Source organism: Vulpes lagopus, chromosome 6 (genome assembly GCF_018345385.1).
Source record: "Vulpes lagopus strain Blue_001 chromosome 6, ASM1834538v1, whole genome shotgun sequence".
Classification (NCBI taxonomy): Eukaryota; Metazoa; Chordata; class Mammalia; order Carnivora; family Canidae; genus Vulpes; species Vulpes lagopus.
Genome location: NC_054829.1, coordinates 2069234 through 2085161, shown reverse-complemented (window position 1 = coordinate 2085161; position 15928 = coordinate 2069234). Strand labels below are relative to the sequence as shown.

The 15928-nt window shown below is 61.8% G+C and overlaps 1 protein-coding gene across 1 annotated transcript; it reads left to right on the top strand.

Annotated features, from left to right (window-relative positions):
* Positions 1-6144: 6144 nt before the first annotated feature.
* TRMT61A (tRNA methyltransferase 61A) lies at positions 6145-13007 on the top strand. The gene is made up of 4 exons (XM_041760062.1): positions 6145-6276; positions 6753-7112; positions 9531-9797; positions 11630-13007. Exons 2-4 carry the CDS (start codon positions 6782-6784, stop codon positions 11899-11901), a joined length of 870 nt encoding a protein of 289 aa, XP_041615996.1. The 5' UTR covers positions 6145-6276; positions 6753-6781; the 3' UTR covers positions 11902-13007.
* The last annotated feature ends 2921 nt before the right edge of the window (positions 13008-15928 follow it).

Below are 15928 nucleotides of genomic sequence, written 5' to 3'. Positions count from 1 at the left end.
CTCGCCCGGACCCCGCGCAGCCCGCCTTCCCCGTGCGGCGCCTGCCCAGGACCCCGCTGCCGGAACCTCAGGCCCTTGGAAGTCCTGGAAATTCCCTCCCACGCTGCGTCCGGGCGGGAAACTGAGGCAGGAGAGCCACCGGGCGCTTGAAGACGCTCGGGCTCCTCTGCATCCGGGCTCCGGCCTTCCCTGGTCCCGCCAGCCCCCACGGTGGTCGCGACGAGGGTGCAGGCGCGAGCGTCCCGGGCTCCCGCCGCAGGTACTCGCTCCTCCCCCACCCTACCCCCGCCGGGTCGGAGCTGCACCGGCGCCGCCGACCTTCCTCAAGGTGCCCGCAGGCATCTCCCGGGCGATCTTGGTGCAGAGTGAAGGCACGCGGGAGGCGCAGTCTGGCGGGGGCCCAGCGGGGCGGCGCCCGCGGTGCCTTGACCTTGGGCAAGTCCCCTAGTTCTCGGGAACCCCAGCCAGAGACCCCCGGGGCCAGCCTTTCCTGGTAGATGAGCGAACACTGTGCCCTGGTAGGCCGCTGGGGAGTGCATAGTCTCAGAGTCTCCAGACCCCAGCCCTGGACAGGGGACAAGTTCATCTCATCACCCCACCCCCAAAGGCAGTCCCCAGAGACTCGGCAAAGATGGGGGGAAACACTAACAAACAACAAGCATATGTGAGATTTAGAAACAAAGAAAAATACCTCACTGAAAATCAGAATCCTCCAAATTAAAACAAGGACTGTACCTTCCTCCCCTCGCCCCAAGCACGCCCAGATGGCAAGACTGTGAAAGACTGACACCAGCCAGTGCTGGCTATGGGCTGGAATGTGGAGACGGCATTCACACACTCCCTGCAACTGTAAACTGCCACGTCCTTTTTGGAAAGTAATCTGGCAGTATCTATTAAAATTAAAAATGTTTGTACTCCATGACCCAGCAATCCCATTTCTAGGAATCCAGCCTGCACAAAGGACAGTCTCATTCCTCTTTGCAGATAGAAATGTGCAGTGGGAAAAGCAAAGGCACGAACGAACCTGGATAGAACTCGATGCCCATCACCTGGGGACTGACCAGGGCTAGGAAGGCGTGTACCCAGCGTGGGAGTATTACACAGCTATTTTTTTTTTTTTAAAGATTTTGTTTATTTATTCATGAGATACAGAGAGAGATAGAGAGAGATAGAGACACAGGCAGAGGGAGAAGCAGGCTCCATGCAGGGAGCCCGACGCGGGACTTGATCCTGAGTCTCCAGGATCACACCCTGGGCTGAAGGCGGCGCTAAACCACTGAGCCACCCGGGCCGCCCTACACAGCTATTTTAAAAGTGAGTTAAAGGGGTGCCTGGGTGGCTCAGTGGTAGTGTGTCTGCCTTTGGTTCAGGTTATGAAACTGGGGTCTTGGGATGAAGTCCCACATTGGGCTCCCCACAGGAAGCCTGCTTCTCCCTTTCACCTATGTCTGTCTCTTATGAATAAGTAAAATCTTTTTTTTTTAAGATTTTATTTATTTATTTATGAGAGAGTGAGATAGAGGCAGAGGGAGAAGCAGGCTCCCTGCTCAATTCCGGGATCCCAGGTTTACACCCTGAGCCAAAGGCAGACACTCAACCACCGAGCCACCCAGGCGTCCCAATAAGATCTTTTAAAAACAATAAAAAAATAAAATAAAAACAATAAAATAAAATAAAAAGAGACCACTAGTCCCTGAGCCACCAGCAAGGACTCAGCACCCTCCTCTTCACCCCCTTCACCTTTTGAAGCCATCTGTCTGCTCCCATGAGGCCCTTTGCAGACCACTCCCACCAAGGAAAAGGGATCCTATCCTATGTCTGCTATCCAGAACCTCCAGCCTTCTGAACCCTTGGCTAATGCAAATAAGAGTGATGACCTGCTTCCTGCTGAGAATCATATACACGTAGAAATTCAACAGAGAGGAGTGTCTGGGCGGCTCAGGGCTTGAGCGGCTTCCTTTGGCCCCCCACAGGGAGCCTGCATCTCCCTCAGTCTATGTCTCTGCCTCTCTTCTCTTCTCTTCTCTTCTCTTCTCTTCTCTCTCTCTCTCTCTCAGAGCCCCTCATGAATAAAATATTTTCAAAAGAAATTCAACAGAGAAATGGCAGAAAGACCCTTACTACTTTCAAGGCATCACTGATGATTACAATGAAAAGAAACTAGTGAAGGTGCTTAAGAAGAAAGCTGCCTACAATGGTGATGCAACTGAGCATCCGCAGTATGGGGAAGTCAGCTGCAGGATGACCAGCGCGAGAACATACGCCAGTTCCTCATAGAGACTGAACTAAGGACGACCAGCTGAAGTTGCATGGTTGTTGTTGTTTTTAATCTTTTTAAAAGTAATCTCAGCCCCCAATCTGAGGCTCAAAAGCCCGAGATCGAGTCGCATGCTCCACAGACTGAGCCAGCCAGGTGCCCCAGTTTCATGGGTTTTAACTGCTTTTCACTCACTGAAGCTTAAGTAAGGATTTCCTTGCAATGAGTAGAATTTCCCTTCCGTCCCTTGTCATAAGTTTAAAAATCTCATAGCTTGTACAGTGTAACCATTTGAGGTCTGCTTTCAACTTGGAGCAGTGTAATTCCATCGTTCAATAGAAGGAAAAGAGAAAAGCGCCCGGGTGGCTCAGTCTGGCTAAGCCTCTGACTCTTGATTTTGGCTCAGGTCATGATCTCAAGGTCATGGGATTGAGCTCCAAGACAGACTCTGAGCCCTCCGGGTGGAGTCAGCTTGAGATTCTCTCTCCCTCTCCCTCTGCCTTTCAGGCTCATGCTGTCTCTCTAAATAAGTAAATAAAAGCTTTCTTAAAAAAAAAAAAGGGGGGGGGGTCGCCTGGGTGGCTCAGTAGTTGAGAATCTGCCTTTGACTCCTGGTGTGATCTTGGAGACCCAGGATCCAGTCCCACATCGGGCTCCCTGCATGGAGCCTGCTCCTCCCTCTGCCTGTGTCTCTCCCTCTCTCCCTCTGTGTCTCTCATGAAAAAATAAAATCTTTAAAATAAAAAGGAATGGAAAGAGAAGAAATAAAACGGTGAATTGGAGCTTGTGTGTCAACGTCCACCATTGTTCTGTGACTAAAGCAAGAAAAAGGGGGAGAAGAGCTTAGCTGTGTGTCTGTTCCACAGAATCAGAATCCCTGCACAGGGAGCTCCGTGGACAGCAAGGTGAACATCACGCTGCTGCCAGAAGGCTGGCCATGAGCAAGCAGCCACGTGAACGGGAAGGAAATACTGTCGGGCTCTGGAAGGAGGTGGGTGCTGCTGGGGTGGGGGCAGGGCAGAGGCAGAGCCCCAGAGGAATTCCAGGGTCGTCCATGCCTCTGAGGAATGGGCACTGGAGCAAAGACCCAAAGGACGAGCAAGTCCCTTCACCTCTGCCGGTGTGCACATCAAAGGGTGCTGACCACACACGGGACTCCTGCCTCTTCTCTCGCTCACCTTGGCGTGCTCTGACCTGCTTCCAGTCAGCGTTTTCTTAGGCACATAAAACAAACCAAGAAGACAAAAAGGCCAATGGCCCAGGCTGCCCAGACAGCAGGTGTCCCTTAAGACTGGAATTCCTGTATTCTGCCCCCCCTGCAGCCCCTTCCTCCGGTTTTAGAAATAATCTGCAGTTGCCCTCTCCACCTCCCCACCCCCAAAAGCCTGATGGGCTCAAGTTTCTGTTTCTGGATATCTGGAGGCCAACATGGCTTTCAGACATGGGGGTGGGCACTCAGGGCTTCCTCTTTGTCCTCAGCCTCTGCAGCTTCTCAGAAGAACCACCCCCACTCCACCCTCAGGCCACCAAGGTCCGGCTACCCTCTCCCTCCGTGAGCAAGGCCCAAGCTGGAGAGGGAGGTCCAGGGGCTTGGGGCTGGCTTGCTCAAGGTCGAGCCCTGGGGATACTCCCGCTGGAGGCTCCAGCAGTCCTCAGCATTCTGATGTGGGTGTTTTATCCATTTTGCAAATAAGCAAAGAAAAATCAGAAGGTGAGTGACAGAAGAGATAGGTCAGAGGTCCAGCAATCCCTCAGTGGGCCTGGAGTGCCTGGCCCTGGGCTAACTTAACCTAGGGCCTATGGCGGGGACCCTGGGGGAGGCCCAGCCTCAGCTGGACTAGACTGACAGCATGGATGGTCAACAGCTGTGTTGGGAGGAGGGGAAGAGATCTTCAAGACCTTTACACCCAAATGTCCGGGCAGCCCCTACAAGGCAGGGACTGCTGGGGAGCCTGGGTGGTCCCAGAGCAGAGGAGCAAGGACGGTCCATCCTCCATCTGAGCGAGAACATCGCCCTAGTGACCGAGCCCTTGTCTGTGGACCCTCCATTCTCCCCAGGGCCCAAGAAGCCGGTTTGGCGGCGTCTGGGCAAGAAGCTGGATGACGTCACCCAGATAGTTTATGGTCCAGGTTCCTCAGAAATCACACCTGGTTGCACATTAACCAGCTGTCCCTGGAGGGGGAGGGGCGCTTCCGTGGAGTCCCCAGGTTTGCATTGGGGCACTCAGCCTGCCCAGCAGCGATCCAGCTTTGGGCCGGGAGAGATAGGCCAGGTGGGAGGGCCAAGCAGGAGACCACAGGTCATTGTCAGAGCCTGTGCTCAGAAGACAGGCAGGGTGTGGGGCGCCGAGCTGGCTCAGTGGGTAGAGCATGCAACTCTGGATATCAGGGTTTGACTTTGAGCCGCACATTGTATGTAGAGATTACTCAAAAGGAAAATATTTTTAAAAAAGGAAGGCAGTCAGGGTAGACATTGCTTCCTCCTGGTACCCTGTCCCTGAGCTCTGAAGAACCCAAAGGGGAAGCTGGTTGGGGTTAGGAGAGGGGTGACAGCTGCTTTGGGGTTATAGAGCTCTATAGGGTAGGAGGCTGGGGCTAGTCAGAGAGGGGAGGGCCTCAGGTCACCTGATCCCTGCCAGGAGCAGCCTCCCCCACTGGGCATCTTCAGCTTCTCCCTTTCCCCTAGGGTGACTCTGACCTTTTCTCCAGGGTCTTTTTCCTGCCTGTTGTCACCTTTATTCAAACCTACCTTTGGCTCTGGGAAGTCAGATTTACCGGCTTTAGATCCCAGTCCCACTCTGGCCCCATTGGCTATGTGCCCTTAAGCAACTACCTAACCTCTGAGTCCCTTTTCCCATCTGTAAAGTGATCCCCCCAACCCCCACCTTTCCATCTGGTTGTGGAGAGGGTTTAATGCCTTGACACTTAGCTGAGCTTATGTAGAATCAGTTCTTCTTAGGAGAGCCCCAATATAAAAACTCTGCTCTGGGCAATGTGCCCACCTGACCTGGTGGGTAATCAGCTGGAGCTTGAGGATGCAGGCTGAGGGCTGGGACAGGCTCAGATGGAGCAGATGGGCAACTCTAGGCAGGCCGCCTGGAGGAGGGGGCACTGCAGGAGCCGGCCAGCCAGCTAGGGACGGAGAGGCAACTGGGAAGGAAGTTGGGACCACAGGAAATCACTACCGAGTCGCCAAGTCCTAATTTAGGCTCTGAGCAGGCGCCCCACCCCAGCTCCACACTGCAGCGGAAAGGCTGGGGAAGAGGAACCCCCAGAAGTAGAAAGTTGAAATCTCCCAGGGGGAGCAGCTAGGGGGTGACTCAGGAAGGTGCATCCGGCAGATCGCCTGGAAGGGGGGCTGGCAAGCCAGAGGTGGGGCTGGCTTGTCTCCCTGTCGAGGGCAAGGGCAGCGCGGCCAGGAGAAGCCACGCAGGCAGCTGGTGGCCAGCGCGCTGGCGCCACTGAGGATGGGGGCCCCGGAGCCCCTTGCCTGTTCACATCCCCATCCCCGGGGGAAGGCTCCGCACCCCGGCCACGGCAGAGGCGGGGGCCCGGCCGCAGGGGACGGAGAGATCGGGCCCCAGGGCAGGCCGCAGCGCAGGCCTGGGGTGTGCCCGGGGGCAGGCCCGCCGCGGAGCAGCCGGCTCCGAGTCCCCGCCCCGCCCCCCCCCCCCCGCCGGCCTCAGCCACCCGGCGGGAGCCCGGCCCCGCCCTGCCCCGCGGCGGGGGAGGTCGCGCTCCGGAATGCCCCCGGGGCCCCGCCTGGCGTGACCGCACGGCCACCGCCCGGCCCTGGGGCGCCCGCAGCAGCCCGGCCGGGCGGACGCGCGAGCCGGTCCACGCAGGGAAGCCGCGGCGGCCGGGCCCGGCGGGAGGGGCCGGCAGGAGGGGCCGCCCGCGGGTCCCGGCATTCCGCGCGCGGGGCGGGGCGCTGACGTCATCGGCGGGCGCCGGGCCGCGGCCGGAAGTGCGGGGCCACGTGCGGAGCGTCGGGGAGCGGAGGCCGCCGCGGGTGGCGGGTGAGAACTCCGCGCGGGTCCGTCCCCGCGCCGGGCCGGCGCACGCCCGTCTCTCCGGGGTCCCTCAGCTGCCCTGCAGCCCCTGCCGCGCGTCCCCCGGAAGCCCGCCCGCGGGGAGGGTGGGAAGGGGTCCGCACGGCGGTGACAGCACAGCCCCGGCCGCGGCCCGCTGTGCCGGCCCCTCCTCCCGCCCGAATGGGAGCCCGTGTCCTGAGAAGCGGTGACAGGGTCTGGCCCTCCCCTCGGAGCCCGTCCTGTGCCGGGGCCCCGCGTCAGCCCCTCCACCTGTGACCTGGGCCGGCCTGTCGTGCCGTCAGGCCAGGGCGCTGCCGCGGACCGAGCCCCCCCCCCGCCCCGCCCCGCCCCGCCCCGCCCGCCGGCTGCCTGGGCTCTGGGGCTCCCCGCCCTCGGCCCAGATTGCAGGTGCGCCGAGCTTTACGAGCTTTACGTGCTCAAGCCCACACGCTTGCCCCCAGGCCCCAGGCACCTGCCAGCCAGCAACACCATGAGCTTCGTGGCGTACGAGGAGCTGATCAAAGAGGGTGACACGGCCATCCTGTCACTGGGCCATGGTGCAATGGTAGCCGTGCGTGTGCAGCGCGGGGCACAGACCCAGACCCGACACGGCGTCCTGCGGCACTCAGTAGACCTCATCGGCCGCCCCTTCGGCTCCAAGGTGACCTGCGGTCGAGGCGGCTGGGTTTACGTGCTGCACCCCACGCCTGAGCTCTGGACGCTGAACCTGCCACACCGCACTCAGATCCTCTACTCCACCGACATTGCTCTGCTCACCATGATGCTGGAGCTTCGGCCTGGTTCTGTGGTCTGTGAATCCGGTGAGTTCTTTGAGCTGCCTCCATTCCGATCCTGAAAAATTGGCGTGATGGTGGAGGTCAGACCCAACGTCAGACAGCGTCCAGCCTGCCCTTCCAGAGCACGGGCTCAACTTCTGTTGTACCAGAACAGGGCGGGCTGACGGCAGGGACTGAGGAGCAAGGGAAGTAGCTAAGAGGCTGGTAATGGAACCCGAATGAGAGTTGATGGTTCCGGATCAGGGATTCCGCTCGGAGGGGTTGCTGTTCAGTGAGAGTCCTGCCTGCCTTGCTGGGGCAGAGCCCGAGTGGCACTCGGCTCAGGCCGAGGTGCTGACTGCCAGTCCCTGTCGCTGTGCTGACGGAAGGCAGAGTGCGGGGCCTAGCAGTCCCTGACCGCCCAGGCCCTGGGCTGGCAAACTTCTCCCTTCCTGGAGGGAGGCTGGGGCTGCCCCGAGGTGCTCACTGCAGTTAGGGAACTTGCCTCAAGCTCATCCTCAGCCAGTACCACTGCCACTGAGCCCGGGGCCTGAGGTCGTTCCTGTCCCTTGCACATGCATACACATACACATGGGTGCTGGGGCCACCTGGGATGGATACTGAAGCATACGGCCCGGCCAACCATAGCCCAGGCCCAGAGGCACCCGGATTTCCAGCATGCTCCTCGTCGGATGCGCAGCTGGGCTTCACAGTCATGATGGGTCCCCAGCACCACCACTTCCAGCTTCCTGAGGACTTGAGGCCATCCTGTTCCCCTCCAGGTGGACAGCTGGATGGTTCCTGTTGCCCAGCCAAACACTGAAATGGGAAGAGTCAGATGCAGAACTGAGCTGTGGATCAGAGCGTGATCAGAAGCTGGGCAGAGGCCAGCTGCTCAGCCACAGGGCCCATGGGGTGCCACTGGCGGATGGACAGCATCTGTGCAGTGGGCATGCTCCTGGGCTCTGCTGTGCCAGCTCCCCTTCTGGGAACTATGGGTACAGCCATGAACAAGACAGGCCAGGTTTCTGCTTCCCTGAGCAGATAGTAAGCTCAGTGCCACCGTTTCAGTGCTGTTGAAGCTGTGAGGCTTGTAAAAACAGGGCTGCGTGTTTGAGGGTGACTCCCAGGGGTCCATCCAGCTAGGCTGGTCAGGGAAGGCCTGTGACAAGGGGACATTCAGCTGGGAATGATGAGAAGGAGGCAATACCAACAGCCAAGGGAGGGTGTCACCCCAAGGGCAGGCCATGCAAAGGCCCTAAGTGAGGGCCCAGCAGGGAGGTGAGTGTGGCAGGAGCCAGCAGTGAGGTGAGGAGAATCGGGCACAGCTCAGAGGGCCCTCAGGGGTCTGACTCTGCTTTGTGTGGGGAGGAGAAAGCATGGGCTGACGGAGGTGAAGAGAATCCCTCTACTGTGCTTGAGGCTGGATTAAGGGTGGCCTGCCTGGTGGTGAGCACAAAGTCAGGAGGGAGGGCCCAGGCAGCCAGGTGGCAGGGTGGGGGGAGGGAGGGACACATGAGTTACTAGTGGGTTGCGTGTGGGACAGAGAGGGGAGTTGAGGGTGCCTTCATGGTGTCTGGCTGAGCCGTGGGTGTCCTCCACTGGACCCAGGAGAGCTTGGCTGGCTGGGAGGGGTTTGGGATTGGAACAGATCCAGCTTTGCCCTCCTTCACGCAGAGCCAGAGCGCTGGTCGGCTGTTGAGGGGAGGTGGTGCGTGTGCACTGGCCACTAGGTAGGAGTCTGGAGCAAAGGAACATGGCATTCATTGGGGGAGCGTTCATCAAGGCTGGCACCTGAAACCCCCGGGGCAAGAGGAGGTCATGGCAGGGGCAGGGACACGGCCAGGCACTGCCAGGTAGGCAGTCAAGCAGAGGGGCAGCTGAAGGCAGCTGAGGAGTGGCCAGTGCAGTTGGAAGAGAACCAGGGGACGATGACGTGGCAGACTGGAGCCATGTGGCAAGCTGGTTGCCGTGCCATGGTGCCATGAGGCCAGGCGGAGCCAGGGCAGGGCTGCACTCCCTGTGGTGGAGGCGGGTGAAAGGCAAGGAGATGGACCCACCTGGGTGGGCCAGGAGCTTGAGGGAGGAGGGCCGCGGGACCAGCCAGCAGGTGGAGGGTGTGGGGCAGGCCCATGCCGCCCAATCTATTCTGTCTAGACCCTGTAGGGTCTCTGGCCTCCAGGTCTGGGCAGTAGGGTTTGTTTCTGTGCTGGGATTGGGCAGGGCTGCCACTCTCACCCCCGGACCCACAGCAGCCTCGGGAAATAAATCCCTGCTCCCATCCCCACGTGGCCCCGGTGCAGCCCCAGCTAACCAGACCCCGGGCAGCTGTGGGAGTGATGCCCACTAGTAACCAGTATCGTCTGACCCTGGGGGCCCCGTGTGGATCTTTTCAGGGTGAGGGTGGAGGTGTTTCTTGAGTGTCCCCAGCAGTCCCGCCTGACATCCGTCCTGTCCCGCCAGGCACTGGCAGCGGCTCCGTGTCCCACGCCATCATCCGCACCATCGCGCCCACAGGCCACCTGCACACAGTGGAGTTCCACCAGCAGCGGGCAGAGAAGGCTCGGGAGGAGTTCCAGGAGCATCGAGTGGGCCGCTGGGTGACCGTGCGCAACCAGGACGTGTGCCGCAGCGGCTTTGGCGTGAGCCACGTGGCAGATGCTGTTTTCCTGGACATCCCGTCTCCTTGGGAGGCCGTGGGCCATGCCTGGGACGCCCTCAAGGTTGAAGGTACAGTGAGGGTTCCGCTGTGGCTGAGCTCCTGGGCTTGGCTTTGGGTGCGGGTCATCCAAAGCCCAGAGAGGTCAGAAACCACCAGGCCACGCAGCATGGCCAGGCCAGGGCCTCCTTGCACCTGAAATCAGGGTGGGTCGGGCTGGAGCCGGGAGGAGTAAGGTCTGAGACAAAGCGGCTCCAGCTGAGCGCCTGCACCTTGGCCTACCCCGCTCCCACCCGGAGGTGGGAAATGTCTGAGTTCCCTGGGGAACGTGGCGACTCCACCTCAGTGAGGTGTGGGACCCAGGCTATGGGGCACTTTAGAGGTCAGGGCATTTCAGAGGTCGGGGGGTCAGCCCCTGAACCCAGCCCTTGCCAGCAGTCTCCCTTCCCCCCAGCCACAAGCCAGCGCACCGGCCCCTTTTAGGGAAGATGCTGGATAAGGAGGCGGGAAGGAGGCGGGAAGGTTGGCTCTGAGCCAGGGAGGCGCTGGTGAGGCCCTAGGTTTTTCCCTTTTCTGGAGAAGGAGCCAGAGCAGGCAGCCAGGGCCCCTTCCCTCCTCCCCGCTGAGCTCTGCAGCCAGAGGGAGGGAGCCCAGGGTGCCCCAGGGGAAGGGCCTCCCCTCCAAAAGACAGGTGCCAAGGCACGGCTCCCTGTGGGTCCCACGCCGTGTTCCTGGGCTCGGCCATGGTAGCCTGGGGCCCCAGCCTCCCCACACCCCTCCTTACACCTCCCCACACCCCTCCCCACACCTCCACACCTTCCAGCTTTGTCCCAGTCCCACGGATGTCAGGCCCAGGTGGTCACACTCCCCGGCCCCCTGCCAAGGTTCCTTCCCGGGGGAGCCACACCATCTGCCCCCTCCAGCCCCCAGGCTCCTCCAAGCCCCTCCTTCGGGCTCTCCCTGGGTCTGCTGGTTCTGGCCCCAGAGGTTCCCGTCTTCTGTGGGCTTACCCGCCTGCTCTGTGAGCCTGACCTCCATGAAGTGTGGTTCCCAGGCTTTGGCCCTCACCGGTGGGGCCTGTTTTCCTAGGAGTACACAGGGGGTCAGGTCCCTTCCTGGGGACCACCCTGCTCGTGCCACCTGCAAGCCCACGCCTTCCTCAAGACCTGTCTGGGGCTCAGTGTCCCCGGGTGTGGCAGGGGTGACCAGGTCTCTGGGGCATTCCAGGACTTGGCCCGCCACGTCCTTCCCCTGCCTCGGCTTCCCCACACCCTGCCAGGACAGGCACGTGGGCTGGACAGAGGCCAGGCTGAGGGACACTGCGGGTGGGCCCTGGTGGGAGGTGGCAGGAAGGGGCTGTCAGCTCCCGCCCGCACCCTGTCATCCTTGGCCGTCAGGCTCTGCTCAGAGTAGGCGCCTCCTGTTCCCAGAGCAGGTGACAGCCTCTAATTTCCTGTGACAGCCGCAGCCCCCACCGCTGCTGTGCGGTATGGTTAGAGCTGCTCTGGGCACAGTGCTTGGGCGGCTGCCGGGCCAAGGCTCCACCCTGACCCCCACCTGGTTGTTCGTCCCTGTAGAAGTGGAAGGTGGCAATACCTGCCCAAGGCCAGCTGAAATCAGGGTAGTGGGCTTGGCCTGAGTGGTCCCTTCCACGTGGCTCAAGGAGAGCTCCTGTCCCTCCAGCCCCTGCCCTCTCCTCCACCCTGGGGTCCGGCTCTATGTGCCTGAGGGCATGGCCAGCCTCCAAGAACTTGGCTGGCACCCCCAGCCCCACCGCAGTTTTTACCCATGCCTGTCTCCCCGGGGGGACTGGAGGGGGCCTCGCCTCCCCGCTGCAATCCCCAGCCCTCAGCCTGGCTCCTGCACCCTCCTGCCCTCTGACCCCATGTCTGGCTCCCCACAGGTGGGCGCTTCTGCTCCTTCTCGCCATGCATCGAGCAAGTCCAGCGCACGTGCCAGGCACTGGCAGCCCGAGGCTTCTCAGAACTGAGCACCCTGGAGGTGCTGCCCCAGGTGTACAACGTGCGTACCGTCAGCCTGCCTGCACCCGACTTGGGAGCCAGCCTGGGCCCCGAGGCCAGCCCTGACGCCAGCCCCTTCCGCAGCGGCACGCCCATGAAGGAGGCTGTGGGCCACACTGGCTACCTGACCTTTGCCACCAAGACCCCGGGCTAGGAGGCCTCCCGCCAGGAGCCCCTGGGGCCGGAGCGATGTGGAGCCGGGCCAGGGAGATGTGGCCCAGCCAGAGGCCGCCTTATATGGTCAGCGGACTCCCGCCTGGGCCTGTGTTTAGAAATGCGCGGGGCGGGCCCAGGGGGACGGCCATGGCAGAGGAACCCGGCCAGCCAGCTCCAGCCCCTCCAGTCCCCAGGGAGGAACGCCTCCTGCCCGACTCCCTGCTGGGCTCAGCGTCTGTTCTGCTGGTTGTTGCCACACACGGTCTGGTCTCCGCTGTTGCAAGCTCTTCTGCCTGTTGAATTGAGGGGTGTAGGTGGTGGGGCCCAGGTCTGACGCCTTCCCAGGTGGCCCCAAACTGGCAGGGAGGCGGGGAAGCAAGGACTCAGCCGGGGAGGACCAGGGGCCTGATGGAGTTCCCACTTAGTCTCAGGGGGCGGGCCCTGGCCCCCCTGCCCCTGAGAGCCAGTGCTGCCTGGCTGGCCAGCAGCTAGGGGAAGTGCTCTTGCTGTGTGGCCTCAGGCCTGACCCACCCTGTTAGGGGCCATACAGGCCAAGGGGGAGTGTCCTGCATCCCCTCCTATCAGAGTTGGGCCCAGGGCAGCCCTGCCCATCTGCCTCGCTTCTGCCCCTGGGAAGTGCCTTCCGTGGCCCTGGTCCAGCCACAGCCCCTGGCATCTCAGTGAGAACATAGCGTCACATAGCCAGGACCCTGAGGGGGACAGTGAAGTGCTTCCAGTGACTCGGCCAATCCCTTTCAGAGCTCTTTGAACCCCGGATGTTCAAACAGCCCCAGAGCTACTTGGGTGCGCCTGCCTCTCACAGGAACCCTGGGGTCATGAGGGTGCATCCAGGACGGAGGGCAGCTGCTCTAGGGCTGGGGACAGATGCCGCTTGTCCCGCCCTGGTCCCCAGCTGGGTGCTGAGTGGCTGGCATCCCTGCCTGCTGCAACTCCTGAAGGGCCTGAGTGTCTGTCTTTGGCCTCACCTGTCCTCGAGAGCCTTGGTTTTCCCACGTTTGGACAAGAGCCCCAGGGGACTGTGCTGGCACAGGGCTGGCTCCTGACCATGCCTGGCGGAGAAATAAACACTGTTGCTCTGCCGTGCTAACTGCTCTCTGTGGTGCCCCTCAAGCCAGTCTTGTTCCCAACAACAGTGTCCAGGCTGGACCTTCCCACACAGCCCTGGCCCCTGCTTCCTGTCCCTGTCCCAGGGGCTCTGGACTCCAGGATAATAGCCTGGGACATGGTGGACAAAGGGGCAAGTGTGTGGCCACCCCACTCAGCTGCAGAAAGGGCCACTTGTCCTAGTGGGGGAGGAGGAGGGTCTGCGTGCATGCGTGTGTGTGTGTGTGTGTGTGTGTGTCCGTCCCCGTCTATCCATCTGTCCCAGAGCACTGGACCCCCCCTTCACAGCCTAGCTTGGCCCTGCATTCATTCACACCACGGGCAGCCTCTTGTGCTTCCTGCAGGGTCTTGAACTCCGGAAGAGCTCCCCTCCCCTAGGCCTGCCGTCCAGCCCAAGGCCACATCCAGGCCTGGGATCCTTGGAAAAGGCCGGGTCCGGTGGGCCTACTGAAGGACGATTCCGGGGGCCTCCCCTCCCCTCTCCCACCCAGACTCCTGGCAAGCTCTGAGCCCCATCACGGTTCCTCGGTCCCTGGAACCACCAGCCCAGGGCTCTTGCCCCTCCCTGGACCTGTCCTGACCTCTGAGCAAATGCCTAGCTTGGGGGGCAGAGGAGGGATCAGTGCCTCACCCTGGCCTTGGAGAGAGACCCGTAGGACATCTGATGCGGGCACAACCCTCCATGCTCTACGGGGCACATAGGCCCTCCTGAGTGCCCCAGCTGACGTGTGGGGCTGAGGACGGAGGCCTGGGCTGTCCCTGGGCCTGTGGGGGCTGGAGGGCTGGGGTCAGGAGCCCTGCACCCAGCACAGGGTGGCTCTTCAGCCCAGGCCCCTCACAGCCAGCTCTCCCCCGCCCCCCGTGTCAGCCTTGCCCCAGGTAGCCGTCCAGGCCCCGTCCAGCTTCTGCCTGGAGCTCCATGTGGTCCTGAACCCCACCCCTGCCCCTGTGCACCCCCTAAGACCGCACTCATGTCCCCAGGAGCTTCCTGCTCGGCCTAGGGTCCTCTGCAGAAGGGAGCCTGGCGTCCAGAGGCAGCGCCAGGGCCCGTGGTGAGTGAGTGGTCAGCAGGTCAGGGCCCGTCATCTGCGAGTCAGCAGCATGGGGCTGTCACAGGGCAAGGATTCACCCAGACGCTCCCTGTGACCACTTTTTCCTGGAAATTCCTGCACCCACCCTGCCCCTGCCCAAGGAGTCGAGGTGTCTCGCCCCTGACCACCTCCACTGCTGCCCCCCTGAAGGCCGAGGGACCCCGGCTCAGCTGCTCTGAGGGTCGAAGCCCAGGATCCTGCCGTATGGACAGGGTTCGAGTCCACCTGTGCGTCCGTGGGGGTGGCTCGGGTCCCCAGGAAGCGCCTAGGCCTCGCCCTCCTCAGCCCTTGCTGTGCCCCGTCCGCTCCTGCCTGGGGGGCCGCATGGGGCCGGGTGGTGGTGGCATAGCTGATGCCAGGCCCCTGGGGGCCACCCCCTGCCTAGGACTGTGACTGGGAAGGGCTGTTTGCTCCACAAAGCACCACGGTGCGCTTCCCCCGTGCCTGCCCTGTCACCCTGCTGCCTAGACCTGCAGCCACCAACCCCCCACGGCCTCCAACCCGGTGCCGTGGGCAGGCAGGGGGTCTGTGTGGGACCCCGGGCCCGGGGAGAGGGTGTCGTCTCTGCCGCGCCCTGGCTCACTGCGCAGGTGGAGAAACTGAGTCCCAGAGGAATTAAGACTCGCCAGGAGCCAGGCCTCCGGCTTCCACCTGCCCATGGGGTGGGGGGTCCCGGGTGGGGAGGCCGGAGGGTTTTCTGCCGTGAGCCTGGAAGGCTCCTAAGGGGGGAGAGGGGCAGCCACGCAGGGGCCGCGAGGGCTGGTGGACGCTGGATGATGGGGACGAGGCGCCCCCACCCCCCAGAACACCGCACAGCGCAGGCGCCTGTCCGCCCAGCTGGGAGCCGCCCGGTCCGCACGACTGCCCTGGGCACAGGCCGCCCCGGGGGCTTCTGCGGCAGCCTGGGGCGACCCTGCCTCCTGGCGGGGCCTCAGGTGCCGGGCTCGGCTCCCCATCCAGGTGGGGGCCACTGTGCCCTCTTCCAGCCCCGCGGGGTGCTCCCTGTCCAGCCCGGGAGGACCAAGCCCTCCCTCTGTGCACGCCCTCCTGGTGCTGGGGACCCAGGTGTCCAGGGCCGCCCGTCCAACCCTTGGTCCAACCCTTGAGGAGCTCCCGGGAACTGGCCCGGACAGCGCAGGTGAGAAGTGCCTGGAGGAAGCAAAGCAAGAGAAGGGGGTTAGGCTCTGGGTGGAGGTGGGGGTTGGGACATTTACGAAGGCCTTGCCAGCAGGTGGCCCCTGCAGTCCCAGCAGGCGAGGGATTTGGACTTGAGCCTCCGCCAGGCTGCCAGGCCAGGCCGGACTCGCTCTGCCCTCCACTGGGGGGGGTACAAGCGCTTAAAGGCTCGGGCTCTGAGCCTGCCTGCTCCCCGTCCTCCCTCTGGTGCCATGGTGACAAGTCACCTCCCTCCTTCTGGCAGGGATGAGGATGAACACAGTGCCTGCCCTGGGGTGGGGGTGGGGAGGAGCCGCCACGAAATTATCAGGTCAGCATTTGCCCAGTCGGGGCTCAGAACATTTCTGATTTTTTTTTTTTTTTTTTTTTTTTTTTAGATTTCACTTATTTATTCATGAGAGACACAGAGAGAGAGACAGAGGCAAAGGGAGAAGCATGCTCCATGCAGGGAGCCCGATGTGGGACTCGATCCCCGGACCCCAGAATCACGCCCTGGGCTGAAGGTGGACTCAACCGCTGAGCCACCCAGGTGCCCTCTGATATTTTTTTAAGGTAAAATTTATTTTTTTAAAATAATCTCTATACTAATCATGGGGCTCGAACTCATGACCCAGAGATCAAGAGTCACTCCGT

Bases quoted from the DNA above. Each gene is read 5' to 3' on its own strand.
- TRMT61A (XM_041760062.1), top strand. From the start codon at position 6,782: ATGAGCTTCGTGGCGTACGAGGAGCTGATCAAAGAGGGTGACACGGCC. The intron at 7,113-9,530 runs GTGAGTTCTTTG...CTGTCCCGCCAG, and splicing joins TTCTGTGGTCTGTGAATCCG to GCACTGGCAGCGGCTCCGTG. The intron at 9,798-11,629 runs GTACAGTGAGGG...GGCTCCCCACAG, and splicing joins GGACGCCCTCAAGGTTGAAG to GTGGGCGCTTCTGCTCCTTC.